Below are 18,110 nucleotides of genomic sequence, written 5' to 3' on the forward strand. Positions count from 1 at the left end.
TGAACTTGACCGTGGGGGATAGAAAAAGGTGAGTGGTCTAACTACAATAGACGAATTCTCACCGCGTGCATCCCATGAGCATAAGTGTTGTGCCGTAAGAGGGTCTTCAAATGAGACGACAATGCAGTCGCCTGGGATGGATTTGGGTGATGACCTACCCACGGGACCCTTCGTACCATTAAGATGTTACTTCTTAAGTGATTAGGTAATGGCCTATTTGTATTTAGCCAATGGATTACCTTGTTTTTAAGTGACCAGAAGTTTTCTTGGGATTGGGTCTCCATTACAGGCACTCCAGCTAACACCACAACATAAGGCCTTGCATCAGGGGGAAGATCTATAAAGCCCCCACGGAAGTTCTGTACACTTGGAGGTCCCTGTGGGTTTAATCGATGGGTCATGGTGTTTTTTATTCTCGGGGCAGCAACTTCTTTTAGAGATGGCATTCGTTGTGCAGGATATTGTGTAGGGGCCTTAACTGGGGGATTGGTGGCTATGGGATCGTAAGCCTTTGAGCGTGGTTTAGGTATTGGTTTAGTCGGGGGCTGAACTGGTGGGGGTACAATTGGTATCTGTGCAATTTTCTCCGCTCCCGGCAAGATATTAGATTCGTTTTGCTTTAAACTAAGACTAGCTAGCGTTACAATGGTCTTATCCATCTCGAGAAGGTGATTTTCTATGCGTGAAAGTCTGAGTTCAAGGGGGGTTTAGAGCTTTTTCAGGGTGTCCCATACTATTTTTAGGAATTCCTCATCGCTTCCCTCTAGCTCGCGCACGGGTCCCCCGATACTCCCCGCAACGAGATGTGGACGAGTATTCCCATCTGTGGTATCTAGCTCGACTTTATCTATGATCGAGCAGTTCTCCTCGACACTTAAGCATGCATCGGCTTGGGGTCCGTCTCCACCCACCCCGCTTAGTACAGAAGGCCTTCTATTGTTAAAGAATTGTGCCCTAGCAATTTTGGCCTTCTTCCTGGCGTAGGCAGATCTTGCGATGCGTTTCCTTTTTTGGGCTACATCCCTATGGTTTACACACACATTCTTCTTATTCACCTCAGGGGTTTTGGGGATACCTAAATCTAGGGCAGGTGCATTCGTCAAGGGGCTCTGGTTAGGATTAAGAGAAGCCAGCTCTGGGGTAGTGGCTTGCGCAGTTGGAGTTATGACTGTAGTATGGTGGATATCCGCCTTTGTAATTAATGACCGAGGGCCAGCCAAGCGCTCGGGGGTTTGGGCAGATGCAATATTGCCCAGGGATGACTTCTTCGACATAGCTAGATCCTGGGATAATCTTCTAGCTGCATCTAGCTCTATGGAGACTCTGTGTTGCATTTTTGTGATTTCAATGTCAATGGCTGTGTTGGTCCTAGTTATGAAATCATCAAGGGTCCCATTCAACATTTTCCTTCCTTTGGCAGTCCTGCTACGACTTGCGCGTGAACACATAGTCTCTCTAGGGACCGTTACTAGCAGGTGGGCAAACAAACTATGTCAAGGCAGCAGGGATGGCGACAAGAGGGGAGGCCCAGTCCAGTCCTTACCGCCCTCGAACGGCCTCAAACGGCCCGCCCTTTGCCCGGGCTTCGCTCCGCGCGCGTCCCGCGTGCGCGGGCTGCAAGCTGCTTTTGTGCTAGTGCTGTGTGGGCGGCGTTTCCGGGGAGAGCGGGTTAGGTGATAGCTGTTTACCACGCAGGGGCTCCTGGACACTGGAGTCCCCGCTCTGCGCTCGCAGCCCCGTTTCTGTCTCCAAAGCCCCAAACAGACGCTGGTGAAGCGGGACCCGCGAAGCGGGTCCGGCGAACAGTAGATGCAGGAAAGTGCTTCGGTGCTGGTAGGTAACAAGGGTCCCTTCCCCTCACAAACTCCTCGCTATGGAAAGATTCCCACCTGTTGGAGGGAGGAGGGCTGATTTAACAGAGTCCCGCACTGTGTGGGCGGCGCTTCCGGGGAGAGCGGGTCAGGTGATAGCTGTTGACCACGCAGGGGCTCCTGGACACTGGAGTCCCCGCTCTGCGCTCGCAGCCCCGTTTCTGTCTCCAAAGCCCCAAACAGACGCTGGTGAAGCGGGACCCGCAAAGCGGGTCCGGCGAACAGTAGATGCAGGAAAGTGCTTTGGTGCTGGTAGGTAACAAGGGTCCTTTCCCCTCACAAACTCCTCGCTATGGAAAGATTCCCACCTGTTGGAGGGAGGAGGGCTGATTTAACAGAGTCCCGCTCTGTGTGGGCGGCGCTTCCGGGGAGAGCGGGTCAGGTGATAGCTGTTGACCACGCAGGGGCTCCTGGACACTGGAGTCCCCGCTCTGCGCTCGCAGCCCCGTTTCTGTCTCCAAAGCCCCAAACAGACGCTGGTGAAGCGGGACCCGCAAAGCGGGTCCGGCGAACAGTAGATGCAGGAAAGTGCTTCGGTGCTGGTAGGTAACAAGGGTCCTTTCCCCTCAAAAACTACTCGCTATGGAAAGATTCCCATGTGTTGGAGGGAGGAGGGCTGATTTAACAGAGTCCCGCACTGTGTGGGCGGCGCTTCCGGGGAGAGCGGGTCAGGTGATAGCTGTTGACCACGCAGGGGCTCCTGGACACTGGAGTCCCCGCTCTGCGCTCGCAGCCCCGTTTCTGTCTCCAAAGCCCCAAACAGACGCTGGTGAAGCGGGACCCGCGAAGCGGGTCCGGCGAACAGTAGATGCAGGAAAGTGCTTCGGTGCTGGTAGGTAACAAGGGTCCTTTCCCCTCACAAACTCCTCGCTATGGAAAGATATAATTTATAGGGGAGGGATGTTTGCACATATTACCTCAACTTATTTATTTTAAAATATAAGTTGCCTTCACTGTATGGGGCAAATTTACAAGTCCCTATCACCACAGGAACGTCACTTTTAACAATGTTCCTGTGGCGACAGGTTCTTCGCCTTATTACCAAGGCAGCTTTAATGCCGCCAGGTAAATAAGGCCCCCTTTCATGCTACACTTAGCATGAAAGGGGCATGCAATGGGTGTTGTAGTGGGCATTTCGCCGCAACACTCATTGATTTTGACGCTGCCCCCTATTTACAAGGGTTGCGTAAATAGGGGAAATTAGGGCCAGGGAAAACCTGGTCTTATCATGGCGAAACAAGGAGCAGTGCTTTATTTCTCCTAGGTTTTGCTGTTTCTATGTGTGCTGCATTGTCCATTACACATAGAAACAGCAAAACACCATGAATGATTGTTTATGCGCAGAAAGGCGTCCCATCCTGCACATAAACAATGTTCAAACTTGGCGATTTGCAACTTCTATGTGTGACGCACAATGCAGCAAACACAGAAGTTACAAATCGCCATTCTGGATTGTTTATGTGCAGGAAGGGACACCTTCCTGCACATAAACAATCATGCCCTCAAAGCAAGCTCCCTTGCACTATGGTGCAATGGTGTCTATGTTGGCACTTGGCAGCTGATTTTAGCCCCAGCACGGTGGGAAACCCAGGGATTAGCCGTATTATTGTAAATACGGTGCATCGCTGCCTTTCTAAAGTGACAGAGCACAGCGTTTGCAATTTTGGAGCTAAGCCAAGCTCCGCCACTTGCTTGTAAATATGCCTCTACATCTCCACATTTACTTAGAAAGTTTGTGCAGTATCCCTGGTTTACAGCGTTGTTTTCCTGTAGTTTAAGACAGTTTTGAGAATAAGGGAAGAAAAAAAAACACGTTGACTGACATAAGCCAGAAAGGACAGTCTGTGTACTGTTTGTGACTGATTTACGACCGGGCCAACCTCTGTAAATCAGGGCCAAGTTTCTTTGTTAAGATTAAAATCCTAGTCTATTGCATGAATCCTGCGATTGTGATGTCACTATTGGGATGAACAATTAAAGGTTGATTATCTTCCTGAAATGAGGAGTTTTGTAGCCTTAAAGTGAAAAACGAAATTTATTGAAACTTGTTACGGAATTTTCAACAACCAAGAATAGACTTCTTAATAACTCTGCCAGTTCTTCCAAATTTCAGGTTTCCCCAGAAATTTACCCTCTTATCCTTAACAACTGATTAAACAAAGTAGTCATTGGTTCTCTTAATCGGCCCCTAAGCTCTCCAAGTGTTCCAGGGTGCACGCCATCTTGTCCTGTTGCCAAATCTACTTCTACCTTTGTTCGTTCTAGAATGTAAGCTGCCGTAACAATTATATGTGTAGTACCGTCTTTCAGCCATTGATGGACATTAACGTGTTCATTGTGAATCCTTTGCAAATGTATGAGTCAACTATGTTATCTTTTCACTATTCCCACAAGCAACGCAATTCCACCTCTGTACATTGTTGCAGTTAAATTCTGTAAACCTTCTTGTTTCATAAAACATATGTAGTGTATTGTACATCTTTTTATGGCTGTTCGAGCTATGCGATTTTCTCCCTGGGCCCTCGGTACCTGACCCAGTTTCCTCCATCACTGGCACTGGTCATTTGCATATGTATCTTCCATAATGGGTCCAATTCAGCAAGATGGACGTTGTAAATACTTGAAGGTGTAGATGGTTTAGACATACCATTGTCTGCCTAACTCAGAAAACTCCTAGGTCTATGTTTAAATTCTCTGGGTATTTTAGAATGTATGCATATATGTTTGTACTAATCACATATATTTCCTTCATACACCATAACGTGGAGATCTCTAATCTGCATCTGTTGAGTTTAGAAATTAGAAACATTGCAAAAATACACATTTCCATTTTTATAAATGTATTTTCATGGAGAAGCCATGACAAGTCTCCCCCACCCCACTGTGTCTGAGATAGAAGGTATTAGGGTACTTTTTCACACTTACTACACTACTTACATCTAGGTGATTGAGAAGTAAGTTTGTAAGTGAAGACAAGGGTGTGAAAGGCATTGAACATGTCTGTGAATAGGTAGGTCACCTGAAATAAAACCACCAGTCACGGATGGGAAAGTAGGGGCCCGGGGTACAGAGAGCGCCGAAATCTGCTCTACTCCCATCACACCAGGGGAGCATGACACACTTCCTGCTGTAGCCCTGGAGCCTGATTTATCTGATGGCAACTTCTCTAAACCACAGCCTCCACACAATGATCTGCTTTGACTGACTGCAAAAGCAGTAGGGTTGTAAAGCACATGGGTAGTAGTTACTTATACCAATGCATTTTACTTCAGTGTGTTTACTTATTACTTAAAAATAGGTAATGGGTGGATGTGTTAATTCTCCATAGGCATAGCCACAGATTAATGCCATGCCTCACTAAAGATTTTTGCCTCCCCAACTCTCTCTAACTCTCTGACTGGCGCAAACTGAAAAGACTACTCCAACCTCGTTCTCTTTCTGATCAGTATCTATGGATGCTATGTCCCAAATAAAACGTGACCAGGTTCTCCAGCAGACTACATCTGGCCTTGCTCTGCTGTTGACCGACCTCAGAGTGCATTTAATTCATGGGCAACCATACACCATTAAGGTACATTAGTTTTTCAGTGGCGCCCACCAAAACAACAAAAAGCCAATCAGTAGAACTTGAGATATGCAATTCTAAAGATTTTAGTGAAAATAATGCCAAAATTAACAAAGCGCCAACTGTGGATATAAAGTTGTGCCAGACTGGTCAAAAGTTCAGGCCAACCATGATGGAGCACAGATCTGCTGCAGGGACCCAGTTAGGGCTGCTAAACAGAAGATCCATGTTGAAGAATAATCACAGAGCCAAAGTGATTAATTGGTTCTGAGGTACAAGGAGGCTGCAATGCAAGGGACTATGCCCTCACCGAGGCTCCTGTCAACTGGGCTTGTGATGCAAAGCATCAATTAAGAGGAGCTGGGAGGCTGCGATACGGAGTCCAGCATCATTGCTGAGGCTTCGGTTGACAAGGGATGCAAGGGCCTGCGCTGAGGATGCGTCACATGACGGTGCTTCCGATGGGCTGCGATGTGATGTGGGTCTTTGAGACTGATCAAATCCATGCAGCAGCAGCGATGCAGCGGTTCTGCTCGGGTTTGGCACCGCAGCAAAGGAGATGTGTCAGTTCCACTGGATCCACAGCGGCTGGCACAGCACCTTAAGCCCACTTCTAAGGGTCCAGGAATGGGGTGGCACAACCTGGCAGGGTAGACTCTCAGGTGGCCAGGTACAGATGCAAGGTTGTTGGAAGCCTATTGTGTACTTTAGGCTTAAGACCAGGAGGCCAGCCAACTAGCCCTTGGCTTTGAGTCACTCAGAGTTCTGGTTCCAGAGGTGCAGGTCGAGTTCTTCTCACCAAGGCAAGAGGGCAGCAGGCAGAAGGTCAGCACAGCAGGTTAGAAGTACTTCAGACCAGCAGTCCAGCAGAGTGGCAGTCCTTTCAGCAGACGAGCAGTCTTTCTTCCTGACAGAGTATTCAAAGGGACAGAAGTGTATTGAAGAGTTGGTGTCTGAGGTCCAGTAGTTATAGCCAGTTGTGATTTTGAAGTGGGGAGAAGCTTCCAAAGACAGGCCTTTGAAGTGCATAGGCACCCTGTCTTCTTTGCCCAGGCTCCAGATTAACTATAGGGGGTCTGCAGCTCTTTGTGGTATGTTATGTTATTTTAATTTATTACGCACTCGAATCAGTTCTGAAGGGCTATCTCGGCCCAAGACAAGGGCAAAGGATAGGCTAGAGTTGACTAGAATAGGTGAGTCAAGTGCCTTCCTAAAAAGATATGGTTTTCACAGAGACAAAGCTGTGTGGGCAGAATATTCCAAAGATGAGGGGCAAAGAGCGAGAAAGATCTGCGGCCAGCCCTGGCCTTCTTAAACCTGGGGACTATAAGCAGAGCTTTGTCACTGGGTCTGTGGAGTCCCACTGGAGTGAAGGACAGAAACTTAGCAGCTAGAAAAGAAGGCCCTTGGCCGTGAAAGGCACGATGGGTTAGGCAACGCAATTTAAAAATGATTCTTTTTTCACCGGAAGCCAATGTAGGGACTGCAGAAGAGAGGCTGTGGTCGAGAGCGGAGAGATGTTGCAGATAAGGCATGCGGCATTGTTTGGACCACCTGAAGTTTGGACAGTAGATTCTCATTGATCGACACCAGAAGTGAGTTGCCGTAATCAAGCCAACTGATTACCAAGGCTTGAACTAAGGTTTTCTTTGAGGAAAGTGTTAAGAGAGGAAAAACTCTTCTCAGCAGGCAGTGGAGACATGGATAAAACCGATTCAAGTGTAAGTGGGGCTGGACCCAGCCTCTCCCTCCCATACTGGCAGTGATGGCCCATCAAGTCACGCTCAAGCTTTCCATTCTGTGTGGCTGTCTAGGAGGGTTACACCCAGCCATGTGACCCAGAGACAGGCTACAGGCACAAAATGGCACTGAGCCCGGTGCTATCGCTTTTTTCTAAAAAAGTTTATTTCCCTGTTAGGGTTTATCCTTGATTCAGGGGCCCGTGTGTTTGTCATAGTAGGCACAAAATGGCTAAGACAGGAAAATGCCTGCTTTCTAAAAGTAGCATTTTGGGGGCGTGGCCAAGATGGTGGCTGGATAGGACGCACAATCGTGTCCCTCCGGCTTTGCCACTCTCTAGCATTGCATCAGGGCTTATTCCTGATTCTCTAATACAGCTTGGGAGAACCGGGTGCTGGAGGAGAGTAGTGGAGTGATTGAACTGAACCTTTTTGGCGGCTTGCTCGACCCCATCAGCCCGATCCATGAAATAGCGGGAGCAGAGTCTGGGCCGGGGGCCTGGCGGACGAAGTCGGCACGGCTGATGGACTCCAGAGCAATAGAGCTTTATATGCCCACAACACGTCAGCGGTCAGAGGAGTGCTGAATCCTCAGTATACTACGTTGCCTGGCAGTGTTGTTAAAGGAAGGTGCCTTGAACATACAGCGGTTGCCTTGAAATGCCTTGGTTCAGCGTCCGCCATTTTGCCTGCATGCGGCACCGCTGCCGTGGCTCTCACAGCGAGGAACGGTACCGCCCTATTGAATTGGGAGTGTGGCCCCTGGCTCCTGAAACAGCTGAGCATACAGCGCAAAGAGCACAGCCCGGCACAGTGAACGCTGCACGGCCGGGGACTCCGCCACCAGGATCAGCAGAGCGTCACGGAGGAGGCGGACGGCCGTTTTGGATCTGCAGACGGCGGACCTCGCGCTGGGCCCAGCTGGGCCGCCGAAGAAGTGGTGAGCCCCGGAGCGTCTTGAGCACGCGCCGCACGCGCGCTTTACCAGCTTGGGAATCCCGAACTGAGCTGTGATAGAGCTGAGGTGCAGTGGAGGGATAAGACACCAGCGAGGGGCACTCGATCTACGTCCACAGCATGCATCAGTGAGTACAGCCGTGAGGCCTAGAGGCATGGTGCACGCCCAAACAACAGACTCCCATTAGCCTAAAGGAGGTTGGTACATCGCTTGCGAGAAGGGGATGGACTGGCGGCTGGTCCCTATGCTTAAATACCTAAGGTGACTCACTGTCCTGGAATAAACAGTGGGGACTAAGTTTATTGCCACAATTCCAAGCTACTGAATTTCCTTTAATAGCAGCATACTGCGCTTGGAGGCCATTCGGGGGCGGAGGGCCAGCGGCCCCGGTGATTAGAGGGCCCCCATGGCTGAAAATGTAGGGTGCCCTACCCACCACTGACCTGCAACCCACGGAGGCTAGGGTGTCACTGGCCCCATTAGTAGCACTACTACGTCCAGGGCCAAGAGCTTGTGGACTGCAAAGGGCCGCGGGAGGAGATCTGTTTCATCAATGCCCCTGGCAAGTGTGGATTTGGAGGTGGGTTGTACCTGACACCACTTCCCTGGGGGGCTAACACTCTTATAGACCGCAACTCAGGCTGCGTTTCTGAGCCCTTTGGGGTCACACGATTCGTTAGCATTGCACATTGTGGCCAAGCAGTCTCAATCCAGCAGGACTAGCCATAAGCGGAGCCAGGACCCGCCTTCCGTTCCTTGTTCTAACATCGCCCAGGAGCACACAAGGAGGTAAATTGCTAGGCTAGAGATTGATTCGGAGTGCAGACACTTACACGGCGTATCCATAGCGTAGGCATTGGAAGACCACCCAGAAGACTGGGCCAGCATAATAGCAGCAGCCTGTACCAAGAAAGATAGAAACCTAAAAGTGATGCTGCTGAAACAGCCTGGGGCTTCTAGCTCAACGGGCCCCTCACCCGGGAACGAGAGACCAACCGAGGTGATGGAAGGGGGTGATGGCCCAGTCACTAAGGCCTTTAAGACGGAACAGTTCTCTGCCCTTAAAAAGGACATCCAAGACTTGAAGGCCCAATTCTCCGCAGACCTGAAAGAAGTTCAACGCGACATCGAGGAGGTGGGCGAGCGTGTGGCCACTCTGGAAGAGCACGACACGAGCAGGGAAGAGAAACTCCACATGATGCAACAAGACCTGATCCGCCTGCAGGACCAGCACTTAGACTTGCAGGCACACGCAGAAGATCTCGAGAATCGCTCTCGGAGAAACAATGTACAGATTCGAGGTGTGTCTTGGCGGGCATAAGGGAACGATCTCAGGTCTTACGCCTCCACCCTCTTTCAACATGTACTAGGCGAAGAGGACACTAAAGACATCCAGATGGACCGGGTGGATCTGCCTAGAGGGGATAAAGCCCCACAGCCAGATATCTTAGTGTGTGTCCATGATTTCCAGCTGAAGGAGCGGTTAATACGCAAAGCTCGAGAGTCACAGCCTGTTCAGTTCCATGGCCATACCCCTGCACTCTTTTAAGACCTGGCAGCATCCACCTTGATTAAGAGACGAGAATTTAGAGTGGTTACCTCCCACCTTCGTGACAAAGGGATTTCTCCCCCTGGGGCCATCCCTTTCACATCATCTTTAAGTACCAAGGAAAATTGAGACAGCTTTGCTCTATCAAAGAGGCGCTCGAAGTGCTGGGACTGGAGAATTCTTTGGTGGCAGAACATACAGAGGGATTGAGAGAGCGCATGGCACAGGAGTCCTCACAATGGCATCTGGTCGGCGGATCTGCCTCCAAGCTGAAACCAGACCCGGCGACGAAGAAAGAGAGGCAGTTTCACTTCACTGTCCCAGCCTTCGGCACGATCGGTCTCCCCATGATCTAGAGAGACAAGTTGATCTGGAATGGGTACCTTGGAGAGGTGCCGGGGGGTGTGGGAGGAGGTCTTATGATTCCCTCGGCTGTTCAATGAAGATCAGATATTACATTACACGACTCCTCGACTGCGCCATGTCCCCTATGGGTTTTCCTACACAGACAAACTCTTGTCCTTCTATGTTTCAAAGAGTTGGGTTTTTGGGGGGTTTGTTCTTGTCCTTGAATGTTTTTCCTTTTTTTTTATGGGGTTTCCGAACCAGTCACTACAGAGATTTGGATCTCTCCCCACAGGGTTACACCAGCTTTGGGGGTACTAGCTGGCCTTCCATCGTAATGTCTCCCCCCGATGGTTATGGGTAAGGCTTTAAAGGTCATCAGTCTCAATGTCCGGGGATTGAACAATCCAGTAAAGTGATCGGCTATCCTTTCTTTGCTGGAACAGACGGATGGTGATATTTGACTACTACAGGAGACTCACCTCCTCTCTAGGGACACTGCACGCATGTGTTCCAGACACTTCCTGCAAGAATTCTGGTCATCCGGCCCGTCCAAGAAAAAAACGTTAATTATCAAAGCCCTAACAGAGGTCCTTACTTCATCGGACACAGCTCTTCTGATAGGGGAGGGACTTCAATCTGGTGATGGACACGGACATGGACCGGTAGGGGCCGAGGTCGGCCAAGACTGGGGCCTTTTCCTCATGAGGACATGGGGACTGGGATGGCTGGCAGACAATGGGTTGCATGTATGGCGAACACAACACCCTGGGGTGAAGGACTACACCTCCTATTCAGCGGCACACAAATCATACACACGGATCGACCACTTTTGCGCCTCCACCTCTTTAGCGCGCAGTTTACTAAACACCTACTATTAAGCTAAAGACCTTATCTGACCATGCAGTGATTACGAATAGTTTCCCCGCTCTACTTGCCCGGATATCCCCTCTGGGTTGGCGTTTGTGGGATGGCCTTCTGCATTCACCAGAGACGGTTGCCAACATTAAACAAAAACTAGTTGACTACCTACAGATCAATGATGTAGGGACTGCGTCCTTGTCCGCGGTCTGGGAAGCTTTAAAACTAGTGATCCGAGGCGAGTTTATAGCAATTTCGGTGGCGGAGAACAAGGCCCATAAAAAAAGACAAGAATTAGAGCAGCGAGTGGCAGAGATGGAGTCCATTCATGAAAGAAAGGGGGCACGAAGTGTTTGGAGGGAGCTGGAAAGCAGAGGTTTCTCTTGAAATGATTAGAACTTGATAGGGCAGAGTATGCACTTCTCCGATCACACCATAAATTCTATCTGAGCAGCAATAAATGTGGCAAACTCCTGGCACAGCGATTGCGGGCGAAAACACAGACTACAATGATCCAAGCGATTAGGAAGATGGACGAGGATGAGATTAGTGAGGATTCGCAAACAGTAGAGGTATTTAGATCTTTCTATCACACTCTTTACACGGGGCAGGACTCACCGGTACTAGACCCTCACACTTATTTAGAGAACTGTGCGATCTCCCCCTTGGCGAAAACTACGTTGGAACAGCTGGATTGTATCATCCGCATAGAAGAGGTTATGTCAGCAGTAAAACTTGGGAAGTCACCGGGCATGGATGACTTCTCAGCTCTGTTTTATAAAGCCTTTTGTCAGGAGTTGGCTCATCCTTTTTAACTAAATTATTTAATTCATTCCTGGAGTCTGTAGCGGTGACAGCCTCTAAGTCAGAGGTGGCTATCTGTTATCTTAAAGCCTTCCAACTTTCCTATGGACTGCAGGTCCTACAGGCCCATTTCTTTAATAAACATTGATGCGTAAATATTTGCTAATATCTTAGCAGTGCGCCTAAACCCACTAATGGGAGACTTAATTGACCCCGACCAAGCGGGTTTTATGCCCACCAAACAGGGAGGAGACAACATGAATTGCCTTTTTTACCTGATCGATAGTGTACAGAGATCTCACAGGCACGCGTTATTTCTATCCATTGACTCCGAGAAGGCGTTCGATAGAGTAAGCTGGTCCTACTTGTTTGACACGCTACATCGATTTGGGTTCGGGGAGAACTTTATAAAATGGATCAACTGCATTTATAGGGCATCCAGGGCGCTGGTAAGAGTAAACGGGGCGAAGTTCGCTAAATTTTAAACTCTCTATGGGGACACGACAAGCTGCTCCCCCTCCTATTTGCACTATGAATGGAGCTGTTGGTGCAACGATTACGGGACAACCCACAAATTGAAGGCCTGAAGTTTGGGAACGATATCCATAAGGTCAGCCTATATGCGGACAATGTGATTCTCTCGCTCACCAACCCTGCCATCCCCTACTGTTAGAACTCAATACCTTCGGTGAGGTGTCGGGGTTTAAAGTTAACCTGGCCAAATCACACATCCTATATTTGTCAATCCCTCAAGAAGTGGCAGACAGTTTACAGCATCAATACCCATTCCAATGTACCCCAACAGATATTTCATACTTGGGCATCCGACTCGCTCCAAACATTGCACGTACTGTGGCTCTAAATTATGCGTCTTAGCTTGAGCAAACAGTCAAGGCGCTGGATGATTGGACGCGTCTACAGCTAGCATGGTTTGGCAGAATCGCAGCGGTAAAGATGATATTCCTTCCCCGCATTCTTTATTTTTTCTAGAGGATCCCAATGGCTCCGCCACCCAAAGAACTGGACCAACTACAGTCTTTAATCAACAAATTTGTGTGGGGTGGGAAGAAACCTCACCTATTGTTATCCCAAATGACACTCCCGAAAAAAGATGGGGGAGTAGGGCTACCTTTAATTAAACAATACTATCAGGCTTCATGTCACAGATATATTGTTGAGTGGAACAGACTGCCATCCAGTAAACACTGGAACTTTATAGACCAGGTGGTGGCGGGAATTAACATCTGGCATGAGATTTGGCTGCCCCGTAAACATTGGGCATGGGGGCTCTACTCCTCACCAGTTACTTCCCCTACGATGAAGATATGGGATGCGGTTGGTAGCAAAAGTGGCTGGACCACTTTTCCCTCGCCGATGACCCCAATCGTGGATAATCCGGACTTTCCACTAGGTCAGGACTCGGCGGTGTTTCAAAGGTGGAGGGAAGAGGGTTGCAAGAGACTGGGATCCCTCTTTGACATGAAAGGGTTGATCCCATTTGACCAGTTAAAACGTGACTATGACCTCTTGGCATCGGGTGAGTATGCGTACCACCAGCTACACCACTGGGTCCAGCGTCCTCCTATTATAGTAGGGTATCCCGACCACTCACAATATTCGAAAAATGGCTAGTCTGTAAAAAGGATGACCGACGCCTTGTTTCTGAGCTTTACTCTATGCTTACCACAAAGCATACAGGGTCACGCACAAAAGCGTAAGTCCGTTGGGAAACGGAGTTAGGGAGACCACTCTCTGCTAAAGAATGGGATAATATACGGTATTGCACACATCATACAGCGCACAACACAGCAGGGGCAAAATCCTGCTTAAAGGTTTTTTTGTACTGGTACTTCACGCCAGTACGGATACACAGCTGGGATAAAAGTAAATCAAACCTTTGCTGGAGGGTTTGCGGAATGTCGGGAAGCTTAATGCACCTGCTTTGGCACTGTCCCAAATTACAGCGCTATTGGATGGAGGTACTAGATAACATCGATGAGGCCTTCCACACTGCTCTACCTAGGTTCACCGGACTATACTATTCTAGGTCTATCACATCCCCGTACCTTCCCTCTGCACCTCTTGAGGGACATACAAATTGCATTAGCTCTCTTAGCAGGGCGCCAAGTCATCTCGCCCAATGGGGTACTGCCACTGTCCCAGACTTTATCACATGGCTGCACCGGCTTTGGCTCATCCTCGCGATGGAGCAAATGTTTTTGGTGGTGGAGCAAAAAAGGGAATGCTTATGATATACTATGGGCCCCTTTTCTACATTTACTATCCAAAGAATTACAAAAGATCACTTGCCCTAAATAACTCCAAATGTTCAAACTGCTACCGCAGAGCACTACCTAAAGTGCTTATATAACAGTTCTTAGTGGGAGTAAATACTGACGCTTCGTGGCTCTGGGTCCGGGGGGCTGGACAGGGAGGGTAGACTGGTGCCGAATATGGGTAGTGGTGGGGGAAGGGCGGGTTACTTTGAGTGTGTTTTTCTCTCATTTTATTTTTGGTTGCGGAACTAAGGATGCTGCCGGCCCCAGGGTTGTAGGCATACAGCTGTGTAGTCCTGCTTGATGTAGACTCTGCTGGCCTATGGATGTAGGCATGAAGCTGCGCTCTTTTTACTATGACTCTTTCTAATAAAAAGATTGGTTCCATAAAAGTAGCATTTTCAAAATTGTAATTTGAAATCCAACTTCACCATGATTTATCATTGCAATTCTAAAGATACCAAATATGAACTGGTCACCTTTTCCCATTTGGAAATTACTCTTATTAAATGTAATAAGGTAACTCAAATGTTAACCTAATGGAGAGGTAGGCCTTGCTGTAGTGAAACATGAATGTAAGAGTATTTCATTACCAGGACATGTAAAACTTGAAAAACATATGTTCTACTTTTTAAATACATTACACCCTGCCCTCTGGGCTGTCCAGGGCCTACCCTAGGAGAAGGTTTGGGCCTGGCAAAAGGGTACTTGGCAGGTTTAAATGACAGTTTGAAGCTGCACAAATACAGGCTGCAATGGCAGTCCTGAGGTGCTTGTAGATGCCACTTAGATGGGTGGCAAAATCAGTGCTGTATTCCTACTAGTAGCATTTAATCTACAGGCCTTGAACACAAGTAGGACCACTTTACTAGGAACTTACAAGTAAATTAAATATGCTAATTGTGAATAGGCCAATCTAACACACTGTAAGGAGAGAGCACAAGCACTTCAGCAATGGTTAGCAGTGGTAAAGTGTGCAGAGTCCTATTGCCAGCAAAATCGAAGTAAGCAAAAACAGGAGTTCTGAATCAAAACGTTTGGGGATGACCCTGCATAGAAGGCCAAGGCCAACAGTAGTGATAACCATTTGTCAACGGGAAGAGGTCCACAAGGACCCCCGTCCCTTTTGAGAATGCAGAAAACAATATTAAGAGCAGGCAGTGTGGTTCCACCGACAACTACCTACTCTTAAAAATGAAACTTAAAAAATGTAATTTATAATTTTTTTAATGCATCCTGTTTTCTTTTAAGAAAAAGGGGCTGCATTTAAACCAAAACTTTGATTGCTTTATCAAAAAGCAATCACATGCATGGTGGTCTGCTGACCTCAGCAGGCCACCATCCATGTAATGGATGTCATTCCTAATGGTTTGAAAACAACAATCCGTCTCATTAATATTCACGAGGTAGATCGATTTACTAGCCACTAGAAATTGCTATTTAATAGATTCAAGTTTTCTTACATCAGGAATTGCAGTTTCCTACTTGCGATTCAGTATAAATCACTGGCTATAGCTAAAGCTATGGCCCAGTGTTCTTTGTGTTATTTTCCAAATTTTCTTAAAATTTGTATTCTTAATTGCACTTCTAAACATAGGTATAAATAAAGTATGTGGATGTGAGACAAACAAGGGAAAAAGTAAAATATTTGCAAATTCACATGTTTTTAAAACGTATGCCTACATATTGCCTATGTTGAGTGCAATCAGCAGGTAGTGGGGCAAAGAATGGATTTGTAAACTTGAAAATCAAGTCTGAAAGAAAACGAATACTATCTAATACGGCACATCATCCACCAAGTTTTTAGTGGGAACTTCATGTTTATAAGCAGATGGTATAAATGATGTAGTTTTAGAAATGTAAAACTTTGTGTTTTCTTTCCACAGTACCTCCCATGCAAAAGCCAAGGGTGATGGAGCAGAGCAGGCAGCAGTAGCAGCTAACAACGAGTCAAGTATTGCCAGGACAATGGCAAGAGAGCTATCTCCAGACTTTTACCAACCAGGTAACTAAAGAAATTTTGTCTTTGAATAACTAATTTTCATATACAGATCTTCAATTAAATATTTACTTTTTTCTTTAAAATATACAAGCATGAAAGATTTTCTGCAACATTTGTTAACAGAAGATCAGCAAAAATGAATAAAATGTACTTGAGAGAACGTCACAAATACCTTGGAGCATAATCATTTTCCATATCTCAATCGAGTTACACATTGCAATGATGGGTATGTCAAGTCAAGGAAAGCTCTATTCGACTGTGTTCCAATACAGGCATAAAAGCACATAGTAACAATATTAAAAAGAGCGAAATTTCATGCAATGCATTTTTACCGGTGAATGCAAAGGATTTCAAGCCAGGCGTATAACAAAAAAATAATGCCATTTGAAACTAGAGAGGATCTACATTATTTTAACTATGTAAATTGCATGTCACTTTCCCATTTTCTACCATTTCCTTTTTCACCCTTGTTCTTTCTTTACTCACAAGCACAAGGAGATGATGGACGGAGCGCTGAAACTTTTCAGACACTCACTCCAAGTAACAGATCTAGGGTGAATCCATCATCGTTCTTAAGCTCACTTCACCACCTCAGTTCAGACTCAGCTATATGCAAATCCGTCTTGACCCTGTGCCTCATGGGAACAGTCCAGCCCTAACTGTCATCCCAGGTCTTCCCTGGAACGGAAAGAAGCATCCTGAGACCGGTTTCAGGGTGACACCCCTCATCAGGCAGGCTAGCTTGAATCCAGTGGCAAAGTGAGCACGGGACCCATAGCTGAGCATACCTTGTCAACTTAGGGCAAACAAAGCAGATACAAAGAGATGATGGACGGAGCGCTGAAGCTTTTCAGACACTCACCCCCAGTCACAGATCTGGGTTGAATCCCTATCGTTCTTTAGCTCATTTCGCCACCCCAGTTCAGACCCAGCTAGATGCAAATCAGTCTTGACCCTGTGCCTCATGGGAACAGTCCCGCCATTGTAATTGTTTTTCATGTTCTCATTTCTCAGATCTTGTTCCTTCTCCACTCTCCTCCATTCGTCTGTCATCCCTATTCTATAGCCCTTAATCTCTTATCTCTAATTATGATTCTTCAGCATTCTGCTCTGATCCCAATTTTCTCCCTTTCTTAATACCTTTCTTTTGCACTCTTTCCCACTTAACTCATCAATAAACCCACACTAGACCATTCCCAAGAGTATGAAATATGCCCCTGTAATTCTTCTGAATTATTTAATTTGTTGTGTATGTTTAGTGATCCCCAGGAAAGGAGGAAGTGAAGCTAGTAGCCCTACACTTATTTATTGTTGTTCCAGGGACACTGATATGCAAGCTTGCAAAGTAGCATCTCTGCCCCAGTGGAGTAATTGAATGCATCCGTTTACTCAGAAGGGCTGTAACTGTACACATCACTTAGTGTAAGTTAATAGATCAAGGTCTTTTAGTGTGGTGCTTGGATATGTATGGTGAGGGCAGGAATTGTGCTGCACTTTTAGAGGTGGAAGAACCCAATCTCCTTCCTCTTCCCTTTGATATTCTTTCTAGGTGGATGAGCCATTTGAGTAGATTCGGTTTTAGTGCTTGCCCCAGTCCAGCTTGTTTAGTCAGAGGGTGGCTTCTCTCTTCCTTCCCAGTTTCTTCGCTTACAGCAGGACATTTGAATTGTGAGAACTGCGTTCCTGTTTGGATCCTCATACAAAATGTCCAAGTCCAGACTCTACCTATCTTCAGTTCAGTGGTCCAATGTGAGGAGAATTCCTTTATTGTAATTTTACCTCTGCAGGGAATTACCTGACTTCACATTTCTCCTACCCTATTAAATTCTTGAATGGGAAGTCAAACTGTCATAGGGATTTAGAAGAGAAATACATTATTTTCAGCACACTATCTTTATATATACAGATAATATCATCCTTTATGTCAGTAAATTCTCACTTGAAGATCATATCTAACCCAAACCACCTCTGAACAGAAATCAGAGAGCTCCAAGCCATCTAGGCCCATAGGCCAGACTGTTACCTGCCCCACACATTCCATTCAGGAACAAGTGTTGGTGTCCTATAAGTAGCATAGAAGCCTGTTTTGAATAGCTTAATCTGTGCAACACAATTTAAAAGTTGTGTTTTGTATATCTCA

General features: G+C 47.1%; 1 protein-coding gene across 1 annotated transcript in view; it reads left to right on the forward strand.

Moving 5' to 3' along the window:
- JPH2 (junctophilin 2) overlaps positions 1-18,110 on the forward strand; it is a 406,250-nt gene that overhangs the window by 353,020 nt on the left and 35,120 nt on the right. The window contains exon 3 of the mRNA XM_078651948.1: positions 15,855-15,973. Coding sequence (XP_078508074.1) covers positions 15,855-15,973 — 119 coding nt within the window. The remainder of the gene's footprint in view (positions 1-15,854; positions 15,974-18,110) is intronic.

This window comes from Lissotriton helveticus, chromosome 7 (assembly GCF_964261635.1).
Source record: "Lissotriton helveticus chromosome 7, aLisHel1.1, whole genome shotgun sequence".
NCBI lineage: Eukaryota > Metazoa > Chordata > Amphibia > Caudata > Salamandridae > Lissotriton > Lissotriton helveticus.